The following is a 23,738-nucleotide window of genomic DNA, read 5'->3' as shown; positions in this document are numbered from 1 at the left end:
AACTAGCTCTACATCTTTTTTCCATCTTCAAACTTTTTCTTTTTGGGTACATCTTTCTCTCTTAAACTTTGCCTCTACATTGAATTTCAAATCCTTTGCTTCCTTTGCATTTTCTTTTCATATGCGTGATACAAAAATTACACGTAAAAGAAACAGAGCCGGTAGCTCCATTTTTTAATAGGTAAGAAATTAAAGAAGAAAAAATTACCATTTAAGTTAAGGAAAAAAAAAAGACAATTTACATTTACTCGGAACTTAGCAGATTTTGTATTTTATCTGACTTAAATGATAAATTGGCAGACTGTTAGCATACCAGCTCGTCAGGGCCATGGAAATGTTTTGGCTGCCAAAATTGGCTGCTTATCCCTCTCCAAAGGTGGTTTTGTTTGTATGATATGAGATCTTAGGCTGTACTCTTCTAACTGTTCAGTAATAACGGTAAAATATAGTGTCAAAGATACACAAGGAAAAGGATAAAAGTAAATATATACTTTAGAAAATAGAACTTGCAATTGCACAATCTATTTCACCAGCCCAAAGGGCACATTTGCACAAAAAGAACTTTAAAAGAGAGATGATCTTTCTTAAAAGCCAAGCGAGCAATGATGAGCTCACACTGGCCAGCCACTTTGATAGGGATAGCATGGATTGGCCACATTTACAGCAATTGAATTGAAAAAAGGACCAATGTACAAATGAAGAGAGAATACTGAAGCATTGACAGTAAGCATTAATTGGCTCTAAACACTTCAAAATTTAACCAGGTTAGTGTCTAACTTAAGTAGGAAAGGCTAAAACATGAAACTAATTAAAACTAATTGTGCACCCAAGTACAGTCAGTTTCAAACAAATATGGACCAGAAAGACCTGACCTACAGTCCCCACTGGCATACATTTTTGAGCATGCCAAGTATTGCACATCAGCTTCATACCTGAAATTCTTTCCTGTCCCTATGAAAAGGTAAAATAAATTACAGCCTCAGCGCAATCAACCAGAGCTAAGTCAACTTAACACCAAATAAATGCCTTTCTCCCACAGTAAGGTTGGCTTTGGCTACATGGATCCTACTATGTCTTTGTTCCGTATGTGACAGGAGTTAACTAACCAGTTGAAATTCAAATTCAACCTCCCTCCCTTCTCTCTCTCAAGAAGAAAATAACCAAAAACCTTATCCTTAAGCTTTGTCAGATTTCTCATTACATAAACAATATTTACAAGTCCTTGCAACAGAGTAAATAAACATCACATTATCTTAACTTTGGAGGAGTTTAATAGGTCAACTCTGGAAGAAATCTCTCTTTTATAAGGCATGCTTAGATGATGTCTTATGAGCATATATTTGGAAGTTCATTGATTCTAAAAGCTTAGAGCTATTCATTCTAAAGGTAATGCATTAAACCATCACAAATACCATATGCAGCTACAGAAGTCAATCATCTCATAATCCTATGGGTTAAACTTTGATCCATGCAAATAATAGCTCCACGTAAAAGAAAAAATGCTTGCTAATTGTTTGTCAATGCAAGATATCTGAACTTATAGTCATTTATTCCAAAAAGTCAAGTTCTGCAAGCATATAATGTGTCCTTACCTGCATAGCTGCTGTTGAAGCCAACAGAGCTTCACATTGGTCAAGCATGTTTTTCTCTTGTGCAGCTATCGCAGCAAGCTCAGAAACCAAATTGTTTATCCCTTCCACCTACCACACATAAAATATTGACATACAGTTAAGCATCCGGAAAGAAATCAAAGATATAAAAAGACATAACAGCAAGAGAAGTGCATGCTAATATCAGAATCCAGAGTTTTTCACATATTGGAGCAGCACAGGACCAAAACCAGAGTTGTTGCCATGAAATTTTGAGTCATTAGCAGGCATATGCTTTCACCAAAGCATTAGACACAAAAGAAGAGTAAGAAATAAAAATATTTTCAAAATTCGAACATATATCCTCTAAGTTGAAATTGTGAGAAACACTTTTCTCAACACCTTAAAGTAAAATAAACAGAAACAAAACTTCTCATTACTTGTACCAAAACTTAAATTGTCATGGAAGATATAAAAGCAATCAGAATATTAAATTTCAATATCAAATAACAGAAAACATCTAAGAATTACAGAATTAAGCAGAAGGAACAAAAAGCAAGATTCAGAATCACTATTGTGATTGATAGACATTCAATCAAAATAGTATTGGTAGGTAAAGACTACCACATTGATATTTGTTCTATCTGCCTATAATGTCAGCATTTATGTACAAAAAAGGGAAAAGAAAAGTGGCTTGGGAAGCTAAATACCTTTGAGAGTAAACAACAAATGGACGATCCCATAGCCTGCATCACGTCAACAGCAGAGCAAATAGCAACTTTCAATGATTCAATGTCAGCCTGGGGAGTACAAAATCCAGCAATGACGTCAGGATTTCTCTTTTTAGATATCAATCCCATATTTTTTCTAAACTAACTTACCCTTGCCCCTCCAGTTACAGGAAGACGGAGAGTGCTTGCCTCCAGATCTTCTACTGCTCCAGATAAAGAACTTAGATGATCTCTTTCAAGTAATGCCCAATCGTTGAGGTATGCCATCTGCATGAATAATGTATATACATGTATTTAGATCATGGAAATCCTGCAGACTGACATAAGAAATTTACAAATTGGTATTCAAAAGCATGACTGAAAGTTGAATATATTTCTGCGTACACATTATCTCATGCTTGGAATTTACTTTTATCTTTTCGCTAGATTAAAGAGGAAAATGAAATAGATTATAGTTGTTTTCTTTTGTCATTAACTACACGCTCTTTTCTTAGACAGATGGAATGATGTCAAAACATCTACAAATTTCAAAGTACAGCACAAGTCAGGAACAAAGATCTCAGACCCTGCTAAAAGCCATAACAAGTTCTTTAGATGGGAAAGGAAAATACAGCAGTGCTTGAATGATAAGAAAGAAAGAGCTAGGTCACACTGAAGCAGTATGGGAAAGGAAAAGAGTAAAGAGAGGAAGAACAGCAGAAAGAGACAAATAATGGGATTGAAAGTGAGACCAAAAACAAAAAAAGAATGGCATCCTACTCACAGCTTTATTTTTATTTAGCTGCAATATGTTGAAGATGGACTGGTGTGTACAACTTGAGAATTCAATCCAGATATACCTCTAAAAGAAAATATTGGTACACCTATACTCTTACAAAATGCTTAGAAGGGAAAGCCTACAAATTTTTGCTTAGTGGAAAGAATCTATATTGATATGCTGATTGTCAGAAAATATTCTTTTTCTTTTGCACATGTCAGAAAATATTCTTAAATGGCTGAGGTAGGATATTTAATTTCTTCCAATTCTTAAATGAGAAGATGTTTCTAAAAGGATGTAAGATAACTCCTTATATCTAAATTTTGGAGACATAAGCTGTTGATCAGAAGCAATTGTTCCAAATGTAAGCAATGAAATTATATGATTCATGTAGATAGTAAATCATCTGTCATTTCCATCAATTCAATATTAATCGCCATACAAAATATTGGATCAGAAAATGTTGATATAAAATTGTAACTGTAATGTAATTTTAACAGAAATAATTTACAGGCTCATAAGCAAGCAAGGAACAAGGCAATATTTGTATAAACACATAATAGTTATCAAGTGAAGGTCACTTTGGAATCATAGTGGACATATGTCTCACACAGTCATCTTTACCAGATGCACACTTGACACCTGGTCTTCTTGATATACCTTCCATGTTTATGCAACAAAAGGTCAATTTGATATTTGTTAAATTTTAGATGGGCATCCAACCTAAAACCAATTGGCAATAGGTGGAGATGCCCTTGCTACATTTATGTACCCAAGATACACCCAATTTGATCAATGTGATTTATTTTATCACCACTTCAACACTCCCTCTCATGTGTAGGGACAATAGACATATCACATGCTATGAACTTCACATGTAGGGAAAATGGGCCCATCATGCGGCATGGACTTTACACATTAGCCTAATAAGCCTATCACGAAGGGGCCAACGAGTGAGGGTAGTGCCTGCTCTAATACTATGTTAAATTTTAGATGGGCATTCGACCTGAAACTAATTGGCAATAGGTGAGAGGTCCATTTTATATTTATATGTTCAAGATACCCCAAGTTTCAACTGATGTGAAATTTCTTTTCTCACTACTCTAATAATATTTTATTGCATTAATGAAAACCTTTTCCCTCCAAGCTTCTTCTAATCTTCTTAGGTCTTAAAATTTTATAGTTTGTCTTATCTACTGAATCTTGCTGACTAAGTGGGCATTTTAAATATGGGGATGCGGAATATATTTGAATCTAGAAGGTTCCTAGCACCAACAGAGATGGAAAAGTTTAAATATCAAAGATTTTTTTAGAGCCCATCAAACTGGAATTACATGTCAGCAGTAAATTACTGGTACTTCTGATAGCATCAAACTATGGACTGGATCCATATGTAGAAAACCTTCTAATTCCTCAGATGCTTCTGAAGCCTGGGGCAAAATAAACTCTGCAGAATGAGCTTCCAGTCATGGCTTTTCTTAAAAGGCCAGCACAACTAGAAGATAATAATTTACAATTTTACAAGACAACTAACTTCATTCCAATCAGTATCTCCGCCAAATTTAAGAAGCTTGAAGGCCCAAAACAATTCTATATATCTCTATCTATAACCATGAAATATAAAATTTGTCCTGTATTGATCTAAATGGGGCTTTTAATAACTATTATATGATAATAACTATTCGATCACAAGAGACCTATATAGTGGACCAAGGCATAGCTTAATGATAACCACATTTCCACCAAAAGGAAGGTTCCCCAAAATATAACAATTTTAAACCTACAGATGAGAGAAGATACATAAGCATGCACTGGATACCTCCCTGTGTCTTCACTAAGAGTTTCACTAGGAAAAATGCACATAAACTGCTATTATAATGTCAATCTTAAAATATAAAAGCATATCTAACATCAAGAATGTAGAAGAGGAATTAAAGTTTGCTATGAAAGGACAATGTTGCTATAGAAAGAAGCATTACTTGATCATTCAAAACTGAGTTCAGCTTGAGCTCTAACTTCAACTGTTGGAGATTGATCTTTTTCTTGATCACAGCATCCCACAGACTCAAAGTAGCATTCCAAACATTGTACAAAGTTTCCTGCAACAACAGATCAAAATTTTCTTTGATAAAAGATTTACCATATCATAGAAGATGAAATTCTCTTTTGATGCCGTTTCTAAAGCTCTAAGCACATGATATGCATATGACACTGTCATGAAATTCCTCATGGTGGGAAACTGATCATTGAGGACCATCATGCCAAGAAGTGAACAATCTGAAAATCCTCTTTATTTATAATTGGAGAAATGAACAACGGAAATAAAACTTTCCTAATCAAACCATCCAAGATTATCTCCTTGCTGAAACTAATATTTGCTGACACAGAGTTGTTCATTCAGAGAAGAAATCTACCTCCACGGTAACTTTCTGAATATACAGTACAGCTTCTGCCCGGGCATTAGCAAATCGCCACTGCAAATAACGATTGTAAAGAAGCCGCAGTTGATGAGCATCCTCTATATAGCTTGCACTTTTTCTTCCCTTCTTAAAATCTGCGATAAAACTGAGAACTGATGTTGAAGTATGGGATTGACTAGATGAAGAGGATGTCCTCATCCGTGATGGACTGACTCCCCTTGGAGTTGGACTGACTCCCCTTGCAGGTGGAGTGGAAGGTCTTGCCCGAGAAGGACTGACACCCCTAGAAACAGAGGTCCTACTTGGTGACTGAGGTCGTGATCCAGGAGCAGACAAAGACTGGGATTTAACCCCTTGTGTTGCTAATGTCATTTTATCCAATGAACTTGCAGAAAGGAGCCTAGCAGGTTCAGTTACCCGCAGAAGCTTACCATCAATTGAATTTGCCTCAGACCCTACTTGACCAATTTCCTCAAGTGGTAACAACCTTGCAGCATCACTAACAGATTTCTGTAGAGGTTTACCCAAACTATCAGACATTGGCATTCTCTTTAGTGAAGACAACCCCATTCCTGGAACTGGTGTAGATAAACTTTTAATGATCTTATTGCCCAGATCCACACTTTTGTTCAATGTATTGGAAGATAATTTTCCACCTATTCTACTAGGCCATCGATGCTGATCTATCAATCGGCTAGGCAAACCATCAACTGGTTTTGCATTTTCAGACTGATCAGGTGCATTTTTCCCTTTAAGAGGACTTCTCTTTCTCTCTGGAGTGGGCTTCCGTGATAAGGTAGATGACTCTGACTGTTGTTTATGAGCCATATTTGAAGAGGGTCTCAAAGTGCGGTCCAAGGAAACATTACTCACTGGTTTTTCCTTTTCCTTTTTACTAACAGGAATAGAAATAGTATCGGACTGAAATGAAACACTAAGACTTCTCATAGTAGAAGGCCATAAACTTTCTGGTATACGGCCAGTTGATAGCCTTCTAGATGATATCTGCACAGCTACTGATGAATCATGAACTGGAGTAGATGGACTTCGAGGTGAAGGTGGTGTTGAGGGGCGCTTCCTCTCAGCTGATACAGCTCTCTTTTGCACCAACTGGGAAGGTGAAGGGGTTGTTCTAGTGAGGTTTGGAGATGGGCAACGCCTGGGACCAGAAGGTGTTGATGGAGTGGGTGATTTATACCTCGAACTAACTTCCCTTGTTCGAGGACGTCGGGTAGTGAGTGGTGCATTGTTCTTTTCAGCAGGAACAAGGGGTGGTCTTGTGGTATCCACGGCAGCAAGCTTGTGAAATCGTTGCTCTGATTCACATACATCCATCCAAACTCTCCAAACAAGACCACATTGATGGGATTCTTCAACAAAAAAACTAAACTACGTTTAGCAGCCTAACCTTTACATAAATCCCACAAGTAATTGGAATAACACCAGTTGCTCAAAAAGAAGATACTTTTCCCGGCAACAAATCTGCCACAAATGCACAAACCAAAAGTTAGATGCTTACAGAATGGCAGAAAGCAAAGGAATAATTATGAACACCATAGAAAAAAAGGAAAAAAGAAAAAAACTGAAAAAGAATACATCTTTACAGATACCCAGATCTGACTGATGAAGAATTAGAGTATTACAAGAAATTAACTGAAATGGACATTGGCTATTCATCAAGAAAAACCCAAATCCAAGCAGATCAAGCAAAACAATGAGGCCAAGAACTGATAAAACTGCATCAGGTACAATGGGGGTGTCCTTCAGAAATTTCAGTAGAATTCTGTCCAACGTACATTAACGGTCATCAGTAGGTTGGCTTTTGGTTAAATCCCACACAAAATTGCAAATGCCATGTACTGTCAAGTCTACTGGTTTTTGGTCCCTGGTGGTGGGGTGTAGGATAAAAAGACAGCTAGAAGAAAGGTGCGTAGGATAAGTGAGAGAGAGAGAGAGAGAGAGAGCTCTAATGGTCACTAATATTGTTATGTTAATATTACTCTTTTGTCTCTCTCACGGGAATGCCATGGTCGGCTGGGCTGGAAAAAAGCCATAGAATGGAGGTCACTGATTTTCACTCACAAAAACAAATACACAGCCCCACTCTGGCTTCTTCCTTTCCTTCATTTCTTTCTCTTCTGCTTTTCATGAAAAGGAATTCAATGAAAATGATCCCAACAAACAATTGCAGTAAAAATATATATATATATATATGTCCTATCTTTCTACGAAAAAAAAAACCAAAAATTTAATCGCATGGGAGTTTTGCCTTGGGATCAGATGCTTGATTAACTGAATGACAGTAAAATTAACATAACAATTAAAAACTTAAAATGCAATTAATAATTAGGAAATAATGTAAGTTTGTTTGTTTCTATTCACATTTGATTAAGACATTTAAACAATTGAAAAAAAAAATTGAAGTTTTGCAGTGGTAATGTTGTTGAAGATATGGGAAGAGACATGGAGGACCACGTGCAAGAATATTATTGTCCATCACCATGAATTCACAGTAAAAGCTTTAAATAATAGTTTTTATTTTTTATATCAATTAAAAAAATTATAATACAGATAAAATCATAGTAATTCCTAGAAACATCGTTTTTGAATTAAACAATGATTTATGAATTGACCATCTGGGTTTTTTTTTTTATATTTCCAGATTGAGGAACGAAAATCCATGGAAAACCACAGGCAAAGATTAAAGCTTTAAAATTTTATTAAAATTGAAATAATTAAGATGGTTTTTTTTTCTTTATTAAAAAGAATCCAAAACCCATAATAATGTCTGTATTTGTCAGAGTGATGTCTCTAACATTGAAGACGAAATACAGTGATTAATAAAAAAAGAACTGTTTCATGTAAATCTCGTTGTAAGAAAGTTGCAGAGATTGTTCATTGAATCCAACTGCTAAAAATAGCAACAGAAGAGATTACTTTAAACTAATTAATGTTAAAAAAAATTGTATATTTTAATTCTTTTTATTTCGTTTTATCCTAACTCGGTGATCTAGAAAAGCAAGATCAAAGAAGAATGCTGAAAATTAATTTCAACATAAATATCAAAACAAATAAGAAATAAAATTATTTTATAACAAAAAAAAATCTCACCTTTATCGATCTCAAAATTCTTCTAAATCATTCAATCACAAAAAACTAACCCTAAGAAATTCGTTAATTCTTTGAAGATAAAAAGGACCCAAGAGGGCTATCGCCGGAGAGAAAGGACAGATCTCCGGCGAATGGTCCGAGAGCGAATATTCCGCCGGCCGATGGAAACCGAGTGGATTTATTGTTAATTTAATTTTTGCTTGTAAGAGAAAAAAGAAGTGGGAAAGAGAGGGAGGGGATATAAAAAGCGAGAGATTATTTCGAGGAAGAAATGAGATAAAGAGAAAGGAAGAGGAAAAATAAAAAAAAAAAAGAAAAAGAAAAATGTTTGAAAAAAAGATGAGGGAAAAGAAAACGGTTTTTCAGTTGAGATGGGCTAAGAAGGATGTTGTTTTCGCGCCACCTACTTTATTAGGCTTTTTAGAGCTCACAACTTAGAAGAAGGGGAAGAGAAGTTTTCTTCGTCAAGCCAAACTCTTTTTTCAAAAAAAAGTAAAATAAAATTATAATATTTAAAAAAATTAAAATTATTTAAAAGATTTTAAATAAATTTTTATTTTTATTATATTTAATTAAATTTTTATATTTTTATTTTAATTCAAATTATCAAAACCTTACTTGTTTTTATATAATGTGATATTAACGTGATATGTTAATATATTACAATAAATCTAATGTGATATGTTATATAATCATATGATATTTTAACTTTCACGTCAGTATTATACGATATAAAAAAAAATAACAGATATTAATATAAGAGTTTATTTGATTCAAAATAAAATATAAAGATTATTGAATGTAATAAAAAGAAGAATTGATTTGAATTTTCTTAATTAGTGATTTTTGAAAGCATTATATTAAAATATAAATATTTTTTTGATTAATTATTAAATTTTTTTAACTTTTATTATTAAATACATGTATCTCTTATTTAAAAAATCAAATTTAAATAATTTTCGAAATTAAAAATAATATGTAATTATGTTTTCTTTAAAAACAAGTATATATACTTTATCTCCTCTTCTTAGTTCATGAAACTGCCCTTTTCACTGTTTAAAAACAAGAAGGTGGTATTTTTCTTTCCTTTCTCAAGTTTTAAATTATATATATATATTTATAGATTGAAGTTTGAACAAGGGCAAAAAATATTTTTTAAAGAAAAATAATTAAGTAAAATATGGTCTAAATTTGAATTGTTTGAACATGACAAGAAAGATTATTAAAAGGTATATGAATTGGTCATATGGAGAAGATTTCAAATATCTCTAAGATGAATTTATTGAATGTTAGATTTAGAGATACCCATATTATCTGTGTCAACACTTCTATTTGTCACATGCAAGTTTGCTAACTACAAAATAATAATTAAAGAGTGAATGAAGTTTGAAACACTGATAAAAATAGAAAAAGTGGTAGGTACTATGTAACTTTATTCGGAAATGAAACATGAAAATGGAAGCATAAATAAGTAAAATTTTAATTTATGGAATTTAATAAAATTTAACTCCTCAATAAAGCAAATTTTAAAAGACACATTATTGTTATAAATCATTTTATTCGGTTGCATTATATATTTGAGAGTGTGTGTGTGTATATATATATATATATATATTCACTCTTAATTTATATTATATTTGGGGTGAAAAGATTATCTCATTGTATTGTGTAAATAGTTATAACTCTTGTGGATTTTTTTTATATAAATATTTACAAAAATTTAAATAAATCTTTATTCTTTTATTGTATCTAATCAAATTTTTATATTTTTATCTTAAATTAAATAAACTTTTATAATTAATGGTTGATTAGTGATTGTTGATCAAAATGTCACTTATAATTCTATGTCACGTGACATGTTATAATGGAGGTTCATGTAATATGTTGATTTAGTATGATGACATGACTATATGATATTTTTCATCCTCTATGTTAATGTCATGTTAGCATCACGTGAATATAAAATAACAAGTGACATTTTGACTAATGATAATTAGTCAATCATTAATCATACAAACTATTGGACCTAAAATAATAGTATATGAGTTTAATTGAATGTAATAGAAGAATAAAAATTTATTTAAAGTTTCTTAAATAATTAAGGGGTTTTCCAAATATAATGCCCTTTTTATTTTACTTTATGTTGCATTATCTTTATATTACTTGATAATTATACTTTGTTTAATTATGTTGTTTTTAATGAAAATTGTTCAATTTCAACTTATACAGGTAATTTCATCAAGAAGAAACGTTAAATCTTATACATGCAAAGCATTGAATTGAAAAAGTTGATACGAATGAATAAAAAGTTACCCTAATAAGAGCAAGTCCAAAGGTTATAGTGGTGATTAAGGGAAAATATCTGGTTGCTGTCTCCAGGGCACATTGATCTTTAACAGCTTATGGAAAAGTTATAATTTCCAAATCCAAGAGAAAAATGGAGCAGACATCAAAATCACCACCAACAAACGTTGAAATCATTGTTATTAATTATAACATTACTTAAAGTTGCATTCAAATCACCAGCTATATAACATTGAAAGCATTCATCACCCTTTAGAACATCTTCCACCTGAACCAAAACTGTCCCTCAAATTATGAAATTTTGTTGCTTACAGATGGCCCCAAATCTTGGGATTGAATTTAATACCCATTAAAGGATCTTTAAGAAATAAAAAGGCTTAAACCTTATTAGGGAAAGATTCAACTTCAGCAAGTAATTGTTGTTTTTACACAACTGTTCAACTTAGATCCAGTATCTCTTTTCTTTCTAATTTTGCAAATAATTACAAATCCGAGTGATTTCAGATCAGTATGTAGTAAAATTTTTTTAACTCTACAAGTGACGACTTTCAAATATATGCCAGACACATAACTTGCATTTAAATTTATTTGTGGAGTTAAAAAAAAATTCATTATTAATGCAATCTGTTGCTTCTATTTTTCTAGTTAAATAGATAGTCTAATAAGAATATAGGTGGATATTTTTTTTTTCTTTTAGAATAAAGTTAACCAATATGTCAACTGATCCATTATGATTAAATTAATTGTCCTTAGTAAATTTTTCCGCTGTGATAGCTGGACATGACATGAAACTGAAAGGGATTGGGTTGAACTCATTTAATTTGTCTTTTCGGTCCCAAATTGTGAGGTGTGTCTTGAGTCTTGCTCATAGGTTAGGTTGGTTTGGCACCTTAAGAATAGTAGCAATGGAAGGTTTTGGTAAGCCTATGCCAGAAGTTGGTTAATTAATCTCAGAAATATCTAGAAGGAGGGCAGCATGCAGCTCTGACCTACATGAAATAATTATGCCTAGATCGATAAATATAATCATCAATTGAGCCTAATGTCCGTGTCTTATTAATTTGTTTTATATTCACCCCCTAACTAATCCTCTAATCATGTTTTATTTTAGAACCTGTTGGAAAAGGCAATCCTGCAATGAGGCATTTTCAAACCAAACCACCCCAACCTAACCCAACTTTTACTGAGTGGGATTTGTCGGATTTTAGTTTTAGGAATGAAATTAGGAATACCTATATAACACTCTTAGTTTATTATAGTAAAACCATTCAACTTTATGTATATAATTTTTCATAATACAATGTTTTTTTTTTTTTTAATATAGATATAAAACAAGAAAAATTATAGGGAGATAATAAGTCGAAAGTATCATTGATAGATATTGGAGAACTATATATTTCATGTTTATAAAGTAAGTAACACACAATGTTATTCCATTTTGAGAAGAAAACCTAAATTTATAGCTAGGAAAATGTGAATGGCTGTGGAGTTGTAGGTGCTATATATTGATACTTGTATTATAGATGTGAGTATTGGTATCGAAAGTGTGATTATCACACTTTGTGATTATCAAGAGGTGAAAATTGTCTTCTTTCTTGGGAAGCAATTCTCTTTGTCTGTTTGTCTAATTCTGGTTGTCCAACCCCCAAACCAAACATAAAGTCTGGTGAATAAATCAGTATATTGCTTCGTGATATGTCACTTGTAGAGAAGATTAGAACAGAGAAATTAATTAAGTCTTATTTATTTCCAATTTTCCTAAATTTGACCCCAATTTTATCTCACTTTCTTATATTTATCGTAGCAAAGTCTTTGTGTTGGGTGCGAAGGTGACCAATAAAAACATGGCAGGGCAGCGCCGTGACCAATGATTACATTCCACAGAACAAAAGTCAACATGGAAAAATCAGTCCCAAATGCAAATGTGGCCATCATTTATTGGCCCATGCATGTAATTCATGACAGCAAAAGACTTGTGAACTTGCACGTCCAGGTCAAAGGAGCCGCACTCTATTCTATTCACTTCACAATAACGGCAAATAGAAGAAAGTCTGAAAATAAATGCTAAAGATTTCTAAAATAGTTAGAATATTGAGATCATGTCATTGTTTGCGTGTTTTTTTTTTTAATTTTCAGATATTCAAATTTTTATAAATATATATTAAGGTCAATTTTTCTTCTTAATATAATGTCTTTGACCTTGGAATAATGATTGACTAGCTGTTCTTATCCTTTTCAGTTTTCACCCGCAAAATCCGTCGCTTAGTCGAGCAGAACAGTTGTAGAATAATAGGCTTTTCGCTGCACGTTTAGGATTTGTCAGAGGTGTAATTTTTGTTAATTAAGGTTGAATTTTCAGCCCATTTTTAATTTGTTTTATTACACTTCTCAACATGGATTGCCTTTTTGTTTCCACTACAATTATCCACGCGCCACGTTGTGGGACTACTACAATTTCATTCTTTCTTTTTTAAAAATTTCAATTGATTAATTTTTATACAAATTATTTTAAATAGTAAATTTTTAGAGAAAATACCTAACTGAAATAATAATAATTAAAAAAACCAAAATTGAGAATAATTAACATGATAAAACCTTTCATACTTTTTTCTCCACTATCTCTTATTTTCTTTCACAAAAATAAAATCTAATTTTTTTAACTCTATTTTAGAAATACAAATGGATAGATCAAATATGCTTGTTTGATAATATATTTTTTAATTATTGTAAATAATAACATTTTACTGTTCCAAAACCTAGATGAAAAAAAGGCTGAACAAAATAAAGAATGAAGGAAAAAAAAAGAAAGAAAGTGAAGAAAAAGATCCAAAATCATATTTTCTTATCAAAAATCAAAATCCTATATTCCAATTTTTTCCTTTTCTCTTTGCAATTTTTTCTTCAAATTTTATATTTTATTTTTTTAAGTTATTATATTTTTTAAACAAAATTATCTAAATGAAAAAGCTAAAGAAGAAAAGTGAAAATAACAAAAAACTCATAATTTTGCTTTTTTATTTTATATATGTATTCTCCCTTATTTTTCTCCTTCTTTCACTAAACTACTCAAAATCAATTGTAAAAAAAATTAATTGACTAAACGTATATAGGTAATAACATTTTTTTCTTAAGTTATTCTTATGAAAATATTTAAAAAATAAATAATATAAGAAGCATGGGAAAATGAGAAAAGGTCCATAACATTTTATTTTCTTTTATATTTTTTTTTTCAGACTGGCAGAGTGGGGCAAGACCTAGCCCGCACCATTGCCGTAGAGGTAAGGGGGAGTTGATCTGGACAATACCAACACCGAACGGCTTGGGGAGCCAGATCAGCCCTCCATCCACCACTAGTTTCTCCAAAGCCTTACAGCATTAGGCCATCGGCACATAATAACTTGCCTTTCTCATGTAAAGCACGTTTCATCCCTCAAGCTCAACGCTTTACCAAGCCATCTTCATTGTGTCCATAAAAATATGAAAAAATTGCCAAATCAAAACTAACTTAGATCTAATCCATGCCAAGAAATTTATAAATATAGACCTCGTATACCATATCAAATTAGTATTAACTTGTTGGTATTAATACAAAGCATTAAGCTAAATGTATTAACCATAAATTGTAATAAGCCAAAATCTCAGTAGCAAGTCTACATATCAATAAATGTGATTAATTTAGGTAAGAAATATGTGTTTCAGAAAATAGGGTCACCACCACCACATTAAATGCCTTAACCTAGCACTATCCACCTGTCGTACTAGGTAAACTAGTATTATTATTTCAGGACCATGGCAAGGAGCCACAGATTCCGTGTCGGTCTGGGGATACAGTACACTTACTCCTCGTCCGAGACTCGGATTGTTTATTTTGTGAGAAAGCCTGAGAACGCAGACCTCACTCTGCCCGACAATCATATCCATGTCTGGTAGCCGTTAATTTGTGCCAATATTTGTGGGCAATTCTGCATCTATTCTTCAAGCATCCTACACTTGCAGCGGGGCTAATACTATTTATAGGGCAAAGAGGAGAACTGGACCTCTAAGCTAGGCCCTAATTGAGAAAAAAACAATGTTGGTTATTTGTCAGTAATATATTTAATAGGTCTATGAAACTATGATAAGTTAGCAAGAGCTCAGCTGTCATTAAGCAAATTCTTGCCCTGGAAATTAGTGCAACTACTAGCATGAGTTACACATAATCATGTGCACATGGAAAACGCCATACCTATCTTCTGTCCTAGACGTGCAATTTGAAGTAAAAGAATTGCCATAAAGTCTTTCAAGTACAAACCAAAGAACAAGTTGAGTAGCACAAGGGGAACCGGAAAATCTCAAATAATGATGTTATTAAAGTGTAACAACAAAGAAGAATGCAACAATTTGAAGTATCAGAGTTGAATATGTATGAAATTGAAGGTCAAACTCAAATAATAAGCCTTAATGATGAAATTGAAATATTAACGTAAATTGTTGTTGATGACTTGAAGTTACGTGCACAAACCTTATTTAATGATAGCTGATGGAAGACTTTGTGAAACAAAAGCCAAGCAATGCTTGCGAGCAAAGGCATATACATAGACTTTCTTCGCCTCCTACTCTTTGCAATTACATGCAAGTGTTGACCACCAATTGATTAGTTTGCTTCGTGATGTGCCCATTTCTAGCTTTACTACTAACAAATAAAATTGCAAAATTAATTAAAGACAAACAACATCATTTTTCCATTGCCAAAGGCATCATTTCGCCATTTCACTTTTTGCCTCTTTTATTTATTGTTTATTTTGCTTTTTAACTTTTCAAGCAATAGAAAGTGCTTTCACAATTTATTATTAACGCACGCTTCTATGTGAATTCATGTAGACTAAATTTGGAATAAACTTCACTAACTATATGATTGGTAAGTGTTGTATATTTGTTGATAAGAGAAAGATTGATAAACAATTGACAGTCATGTAATTGTGTCTTTATTATTCTCCTTTTTAACTCACAAAATTAAACCTCCCAATAATTAAATCTGTACTCTAATTATCATTTATAATAATCATTAATTCAATATAGCTAACCTAAAAATCTATCATTAATTAGTTCTCAAATACCAACATTGTTGACTGATCTTTTAACAAGAGAGCATATTGATTCAATTTTAAGATCTAATCTCTAACCCCTACTCATGGTTGCTTTAATTATTTCTTTTTCTATCCATTATATATATATATATATATTTATATCCATTCATATAGCTAAGATCTTTAATAGAGAGAGAGAGAGACAGGAGATCTTCCATTATTTTTTTTATCTGTTACTTTTAATATATATCCATCATTGTCATTTTCATATTTAAGGTCTACAACTATAATTAACAATCATATTTCACATATATGAACAAAAAATGGTAATGGAAGGAAGGAATCTAAATCTTTCTAGTATTTTGAGTTACATATAGCCAACAAAACCCTAATTTTTTATTGTTATGAAAAAAGAAGGAAGGAAACAAGCAAAAGTATAAAGAAGACAATGTTGTTATTTGTTTTGGATGATAAGATCATACTGATGCATGCGAGTGCCAGGCAGCCATGACGCAGAGGTTTTGGAGTCGGTTGGTAGGTCCATTTAAGGGGAAAAGATGAATGGGTGTGCTTAAGGGCATCATGGCACATGGCACATGACATGAGACATGAGTCCCTTTCCTTTCCCTTTGATGATGGCTTTTTTACACTTTATTGGACCACAGCTTTCGGCTGGCACTTGAAAGGGAAAAAAGTGGCCCATTTACAGCTATTTTGCTAAACACCTATGTTAAAAATCATTACTTCCATATTAAAGCCTATTCAACCTCATCCATAAACCTCAACATCTGCCTCACCCGGCCCAACTCCATGCTTAGCTCTCATACTCCTTGACTAATAAAGGTGTCCATATTACGTATAATTTTCGCAATATTTTGCTTAATGAGAACCATCAGTGTATTATCTTTGAATTCTCTCCAACACTTTAGAAAGTTTTGATGTGTGTTCTTTTTTTCTTATTATATCATAATATAGTAGGATGCATGAGAAGAGGAGTCAAGTCTTGGCATTTTGTGATTATTAATAAGATTCAGCTAAACCTTCAAAATGGAATTGAAAGTCCCACTTCACTTAATACCCAAAACATGACAAATTATGGTGGAAAGTTGTATTGGTTGAAGTTGCTAGGCTCAATTGGCAGGACAAGACAAATGCAGCCATGAAAGAAGAAAAGTGCAGAGATCCACTTGTAACCCACATACATAAATTCCATGGCATATATAAATATATTATATATGTAGGTAGAGGACACATGGTTTTTCATGCAATGAATCTAATGACACATTGCTTCCAAATATATTTTTGGGTCAGAGAAATGGTTCCAAACTTTGACCTCTACTCGTCACTTGTCATTAAGATTTGAGGCACAAAATTATTAGCAAAGTTTCCAGATTTTTGCCGCATGTGGTGATCCTGTCTCATTTTATTGACGTGTAACTTTCAGCTTCACGTTGTGGCCCTTTTCTCCATTTCTTTGGGCTTCCTATTTCTTCTCCTATTTTTTTAAAAATTTTTTATTTAATTTTTTTGTAATATTATGCACATACATAGTAATTGTTATTTTTCTAACTGATTTTAATGTATTTTTGGTTCCAACGTCGGTGTATAAAATAATAATACATGCTATTATTAATAAATTTACTCAAAACATCTTGTCATTTTAAAACTCTGACATTATTTATTTCTTATAATTTGGGATAAAATTGTATAAAAAGGGATAAATGACAAAGAATATAAAACATACAATTAGAAGATAACAAATGACCTTCTAAATATAAAATAAATAATTACGAAAAATTGAAGTAATTGGTTGGTACTTGATATTGCAAAATGTTTTTTTAATATTATTTTAATTATAAATTTTGATATGCAATTAATTTCTTTCAGATTGGGATTTAAAAATAAAATTGATTCATTGAATTGCAACACAAAAGGCAGCCAAGCTAGTTTTGAATCAAATGGTGATATGAAATACTTAAATTATATTATAACATGGAAGAATTTCGCGGTGAATGAATCTTACACCAAAGATCAAAGTAATGGGCAGTCATGTGCAGGAATACGCAACACAATCATGGTGACAAAGCCCCCTGCACATTTTTTCTTCTTTATTTTCCATAATTTTTAAGATTTATTTTATAGTTTCCCAAGGAACAAAATCAGATACTAAGTGTCCTACTTGTCCCTTGTGTTTTTTTTTTCTATGTTTTGTTTTTTCAATTTTATTGGCAATCTCTTCTATTTTTTCTTGGGTGTTACAATATTTTGTAGGCATATAATCATGAATATTGATTCCCACCGATTCTATTTTTGTTTCGTTGATGGGATTATTAAATGTATTTCACATAGGATACCATGTGTCCATGACAGCCTTCTTCACAAAGGGACATAAAAGAATGGGAAAGACAAATGCCATGAGCCCTAAATATATCATGGAATGTACTCCAAAGGTCTGACCCAAGGAACAAAATTAAGAAAAAGTATCTACTCTACAAGAAAAAAGGATTTTAATAATTTGGATCCGTTAATTAACAAATTAACAAGTTATAATTTATTGAGGTTCCATTTGGTCTATGGAGCAATAATAGTTTATTGGAGTTCCATAATGATGTGTAAAGAAAAAACAAGGATGAATTAACATATGATAGCAGTGTTTTCTTTTCTGCTTTGTAGTTGCATGTTCTTCCTAATGATTTTGTTTCCCTTTAAGAATGATTGGAATGAGTTTATGTTATTCATAATATTTCATAACTCTGCTTTTAACAAAGTTTGATTAAAAGGAAAGAGACGGAAGTTTTACTGAAATATCAAAACAAAAATGATTTCTGTAATTGCTGAATCTCAATTGACAGCTCAAAAGAAGATCTTCCAACCCTTAATTAAAAAGAAATAGTCTTACTGAATAGGTCCTAGAGCCACCATGATTTCTATAGTTTGCATGCATAACTATGGATTTCCTTGTATATTTGTTTCCATCATTTTTGTTTAGCAGCTATACACTTCTGTTTGCTCTTCCTTTGTCACCCTTGAGGTTCACTTTAATGACAATGCCCAGAGAAAACAGACAACCAGTTGAACAGGTTCATGATCAACAAGCAAAAATGCACAGCAACCTCTGACTGACTGACTGAAACTGAAAGGCACCCTTCGATATTCCCTCTTACTGAACGATAACACAGTTTGGAGTGCTCTATTATAGGATGGATTTACATGGAGAATCTTATCCTTCCATCTAGCTGCATATGCATAAAAAAGAGAGGAGTGTGAACGATAAGAACCACCTCATAACTTCATTAAAATGTTTATGATAAATCATGCTTACAGTTTCTGAAATAAAACTGGACTCAGATTCGATTTCCCCTCCTCGTCATCCTCAATTTTGTGAAGCCCTAAAAAGATACTGGAGCATGACTCACGTGACGTGAATTGCTTTATACAATCAAGTGGAACAAATCCCCTTTAGTACTTCACAAATCCAGCACCCTGAGCCTTCCCTAAAACTGACTCTATGTCACCATGAAACAAATCTAAATTTTTTGCCACAGCGAAACCAGCATACATCCCATCAACTGCTGCACTTACAATCCCACCAGCATAACCTGCTCCTTCACCAACTGGGTACAGCCCTCTTAAAGACATGCTCTCATATGTGTCACGTGGCGTGGAATCTGAATGGAGAGCTAGTTCTAGTCTGAAAGAAAGAATGAAATTTGAACAGAAAGTGAAAAAGACAATTGATGCAAAGAAGCTGCAAATCAATTAAATTGTCATAAAATAATGTCAGTCACCATTTAAAGAAGCATAAATGAGATAGAGAGATATGTGAACTTCCCAAAGAAAACTTCTTGGGATCAACAATAAATATTACGTTCTCTAAATGCTGTGTCCATGTGTGAGTGTGTCTGTCTGTCCGTGTGAAGGGGAGGGGGGGGGGGGGGGGGTGGGGAGGGGAGCGGCACGGTGGGCAGCATGAGAGGACTAGATCTAGTTTGGAAGTGAAAATACAAATTTCATGGTATGATTAAAGTTGTGAACAACGATTTAATTTTATGAACATGTTGCAGAGATCATGAATTAGACTGGCCAAATGGGAAGAAGATTCACGTGGCAAAGCCCAATGTGTTTGAGATTATGCTTTACTTGAGTTGGATTAAATTAATGACAAGACTATAATACATTTTATGAAATAGTTTGTTAACCAATTTATAGAGAAAAGCCAAAAATGAGGCTATGGAGTATGCCAAAAATGAGGTTATGGAGTATGCCAAAAATGAGGTTATGAATATGAGAAGCAGAATCCAATCTGATATCAAATGCACAAAAAAATACTACTCAACATAAAGAAAAGTGTAGCAGCAGGAAGTTGGTTACCTCTACTCCATGAAGAAGAGCCTCCTTGGAGATAAATCCAGGTAGCTGAAAGTTCAAATGGTTGGAGAATAAGAAAAGCTTCCTAGGTTTAGTTTGGATATTATCAAATGGACATGGAAAATGGGAAAGCGGAATAATGTATTGGGGAAATATAATAAGACCTCTTTATCAAACATTGAGATAGAATATCGTATAGCATCTGTCATATACATGGGGAATAATTCATGGAGACTTGCTGCCTTCACTCCTAACCGGTAGCTTGATGGTGGCATAGATGTTACTGATAAGATAAGGCAAGTTTTTGTCAAATGAAAATTAAAAGCAAAACAAATTTGGAAACACACAAAAAAATGTTACCTGATGCTTTATTTTCCATGAAATCAGGAACTGTCTGCACAGGCACCACAAAATTTCCCCCTCCCATTAATGATGCTCTTTGCTCAAATTCCCTCTGAATAACAAAATGATAAAACAGAATTAAAAAGCAATATTGAAGAAAGCCTCAATATTTATTTCTTATAATTCCTACAGGGAGTAGAGACTGCAAACAGGTGAAAGGTAACCCAATAAAGAATGTGGAATTATTTTACTGTGTCATTCATAGAAAAGGAAAATTTTCACAGGGATGTAAGAAGAGTCTGTAAGTATTGCTGCTCTCAAGTTTTTTGATAAGTCAAACAGAAATATGGTGCCTACATGGAAGTCTCTATGGTCAAGCCTACAGTAGTACTAGTTTTTTTTTAAAATACCAAAGGTAAGAACAAAAAGGCAACCTGAAATTTGACCCCAGCAAGAGGTCCATGGAAATTTAATGCATCAAAATCCTTTGTTGAGACAGTCACAACAAGAGCAGCATTTGCCCACCTAGATGAACGCCGAGAAAATGACATCCCATTGATACAGATCTCTGATGGGCTTGTACTAGTGAGAACAACCTGCAAGACCCAATATGAGCGATTTCACCAGAAGATATATTCCACAGATGTTTCTAATATTTATGATGGCTTCCTAACTCTTCGTGCCTGTACCTAAAACCTATATATCTAGATTCGACTAAACACTCTTCAAGAAAATAGTTAATCAGAAAGTTCAAATGTTCTCCATTATGCAAATGACCATCAAGAGTTATGAAGCATATACAAGATAAAAGTTACAATACAGTTTAGATATTTTAATAAAAAATATAATACTTTACTACATTAAAGCCTATTGTATATTAAACAGTATACCATTCAGTTGAAAGTGTATTAAAGTACATGAAAATTCCTTCTCATAATGAGCTACAACCTGTATGTTATTCTCTTTCTTAACTCTTATCCATTAAACTGATTCTTAATCTATGATTCCATATATGATTCTTAATCTATGACAAACATACCTGGCCACCAGGGCACATGCAGAAAGAATAACAACTACGACTTGTAGACTCCAACTTGAATGGCGAGTGTTCATCCTCATTGCTAACATACTGTATGACCTTATAATCTGCCACTGGTACTTTCCCACGTCCTCTGCAAACTTCATTGGCCAATCCAGAGTACTGCACAGGTGAATAGTTCAGACCTTTAGAAATATAAGAACAATTTCAAAAAGCAGGAGCCTTCTCATGGTTATAAAACTTCATTTTGTTTCAAGTTTATTCTACATAAATTCTTTATAAACTTCATTAATAAAGAGTCAAATAGTCTGCTGACGGTGAAAAATTCTGGATTTTCAGTCATTCCCTTCTTTCCAAGTCATAAAAAATCACATCACAGAAAACCTGCCTACAGATAATGATAACATAAAATCTAATGCAAATGGAAGCTATATGATAATTTGAAGCATGATGGAAGCCCTATAACATTGTGATATTAGAGACTAAAATTTGGTTGCTAAAACTTTAAACTTAAACCTCAAAACTCCTCCAATAGTAATAATGTTGACGCTCAGGGTGACAACTATTGGAGTTTAATATCACCTAGAAATATGGATCACACATTAAAGGCCAAAGCACGATGAGGAAAGACAAGAGAGAGAAAAAGAAATGATTGAAAGAATGTAGTAGTTGCATTCCGCGCACAACACTGCACTAATACCAAGGAGCCAAATACTTAATCTTCAACATTTTCACAGTTTGGATATGTTTACACAAAAATTATTCAGATTTCAAGACTTGAGGTAACATGCAACTTGGAGGGCAAATTATTTTGTAACCCAGCTAGACAGTGGACCAGAGACATTTAATAAACTTGATTAATTTCATTACAAGATTTACAAAACAAAATCTGCATGCAACGAAACAACTACAGGAATAAGAAAGAAAATGACCACAAGAAAGCCGTGCTCTTCTCTGATTCAACAGAATGGCAATAAGTCCTCAGATGTTGATAGACATGGAAGTCCTTAAATAAACACAAATTTTTTTTGTCATGGGGCCGCCAGGGGGTTGGGGTGGGGGTGAGAGAGAAGGCACAAATCCATTTTATACGTGAGTAGAACAAAAAGTTCCAAATCAGAATGCAGCTGACTGGAGATAATTACAGCTGAGTATGGAAAATTTCCTCAAATTGAACATTTCTTGATTAGTATACAGAAAAGAATTAAAACGAAAATACATAAATGACCTGTATGCTGTTGATTAGTTCCTGAGGATGCTCTACTCGAAAACCAACCTGTTTTAGCAAAGCAAGTTACGAAGATAAATTACTAATCAACATCCAAACTCAGGTATCATTGCATAATTTTTATTCATTTCTAAATGATATTGCCAACCACAAAACACATTCCAGAACGTATATGACTAACGTCCGCAGCTCTCAGTATCACCATGAAATGACAATGAAAATTCTGCAATATCCAGTACACCATTGGCGCCAAAACTTGGAAGAAAAGAAAAGGAAAACGCGATTGAGGATTGAGAAGAGAGAAATGAACTATCAGCAACTCAAGAAAACTGTTAAAAACTGTGTTTCACACAGCATCATATATCTGAGCTTACCTATGTGTGCATGTATTCAGATGGTTTTATAAGTGTCTGTTATAATATCTTAGGTAGGTGAGTAAAAGAACGAAAGCTGTAGTGGCTAACAGATTGGTCTGTCTGAATGCCCCACACTATGACAAAATGGCTACCCTTGGAATTCATTTTCCCAGAGCACAATATAAACTATTCATGTTTTTCACCAATGCAAGTTCACATATTTCAATTATGGGATAATGCTCACAACAACTGTTTTGATGCTTTTAGGATCAAACTAGCTGTAAGTGATGTTGGTTGATGCTGGGCAACATTGATAAAGTGACAAAAGTTGGAAATGCAGGGGAATGTGCTTTCACCATGAAATGACAATGAAAATTCTGCAATTTCCAGTAGACCATCGGTGCCAAAACTTGAAAGAAAAGAAAGG

The 23,738-nt window shown here is 33.1% G+C and overlaps 2 protein-coding genes across 4 annotated transcripts in view; both read right to left on the bottom strand.

Moving 5' to 3' along the window:
* Positions 1-144: 144 nt before the first annotated feature.
* Positions 145-8,995, bottom strand: LOC110410281 (AUGMIN subunit 8-like). Of its 3 annotated transcripts, XM_021419910.2 has the most exons (8): positions 8,609-8,995; positions 7,141-7,635; positions 5,492-6,979; positions 5,057-5,176; positions 2,471-2,587; positions 2,300-2,389; positions 1,593-1,700; positions 435-951 (listed from the first exon to the last, which is right to left on the bottom strand). In XM_021419910.2, the coding sequence occupies exons 3-8, from the start codon at positions 6,830-6,832 to the stop codon at positions 805-807; spliced, it is 1,923 nt and encodes a 640-aa protein (XP_021275585.1). In that variant the 5' UTR covers positions 6,833-6,979; positions 7,141-7,635; positions 8,609-8,995; the 3' UTR covers positions 435-804. The 3 variants fall into 3 exon arrangements, with proteins under 3 accessions (XP_021275586.1, XP_021275585.1, XP_021275584.1); XM_021419911.2 differs by lacking the exons at positions 435-951; positions 7,141-7,635 and adding an exon at positions 145-422 and having other exon boundaries at positions 8,609-8,992; XM_021419909.2 differs by lacking the exon at positions 7,141-7,635 and having other exon boundaries at positions 436-951.
* Positions 8,996-18,696: 9,701 nt separating this feature from the next.
* Positions 18,697-23,738, bottom strand: part of PDE327 (FAD/NAD(P)-binding oxidoreductase family protein) — a 9,080-nt gene continuing 4,038 nt past the window's right edge. Inside the window, 9 exon segments of the mRNA XM_021420518.2 lie at positions 18,697-19,214; positions 19,301-19,641; positions 19,643-19,669; positions 20,350-20,394; positions 20,511-20,629; positions 20,707-20,800; positions 21,123-21,284; positions 21,728-21,889; positions 22,956-23,003. Coding sequence (XP_021276193.1) covers positions 19,438-19,641; positions 19,643-19,669; positions 20,350-20,394; positions 20,511-20,629; positions 20,707-20,800; positions 21,123-21,284; positions 21,728-21,889; positions 22,956-23,003 — 861 coding nt within the window. The 3' untranslated portion in view covers positions 18,697-19,214; positions 19,301-19,437.

The sequence above is a fragment of the Theobroma umbraticum genome, unplaced genomic scaffold, assembly GCF_002168275.2.
Source record: "Theobroma umbraticum cultivar Fairchild unplaced genomic scaffold, ASM216827v3 scaffold_56.0, whole genome shotgun sequence".
Lineage (NCBI taxonomy): Eukaryota > Viridiplantae > Streptophyta > Magnoliopsida > Malvales > Malvaceae > Theobroma > Theobroma umbraticum.
This window is presented reverse-complemented; position numbering and strand designations above follow the sequence as displayed.

Bases quoted from the DNA above. Each gene is read 5' to 3' on its own strand.
- LOC110410281 (XM_021419910.2), bottom strand. From the start codon at position 6,832: ATGGATGTATGTGAATCAGAGCAACGATTTCACAAGCTTGCTGCCGTG. The intron at 2,588-5,056 runs GTAATGCTTCTT...TTATTCATGCAG, and splicing joins ACTCAGTTTTGAATGATCAA to ATGGCATACCTCAACGATTG. The intron at 952-1,592 runs GTAAGGACACAT...ACCTTTTCATAG, and splicing joins CTTCAACAGCAGCTATGCAG to GGACAGGAAAGAATTTCAGG.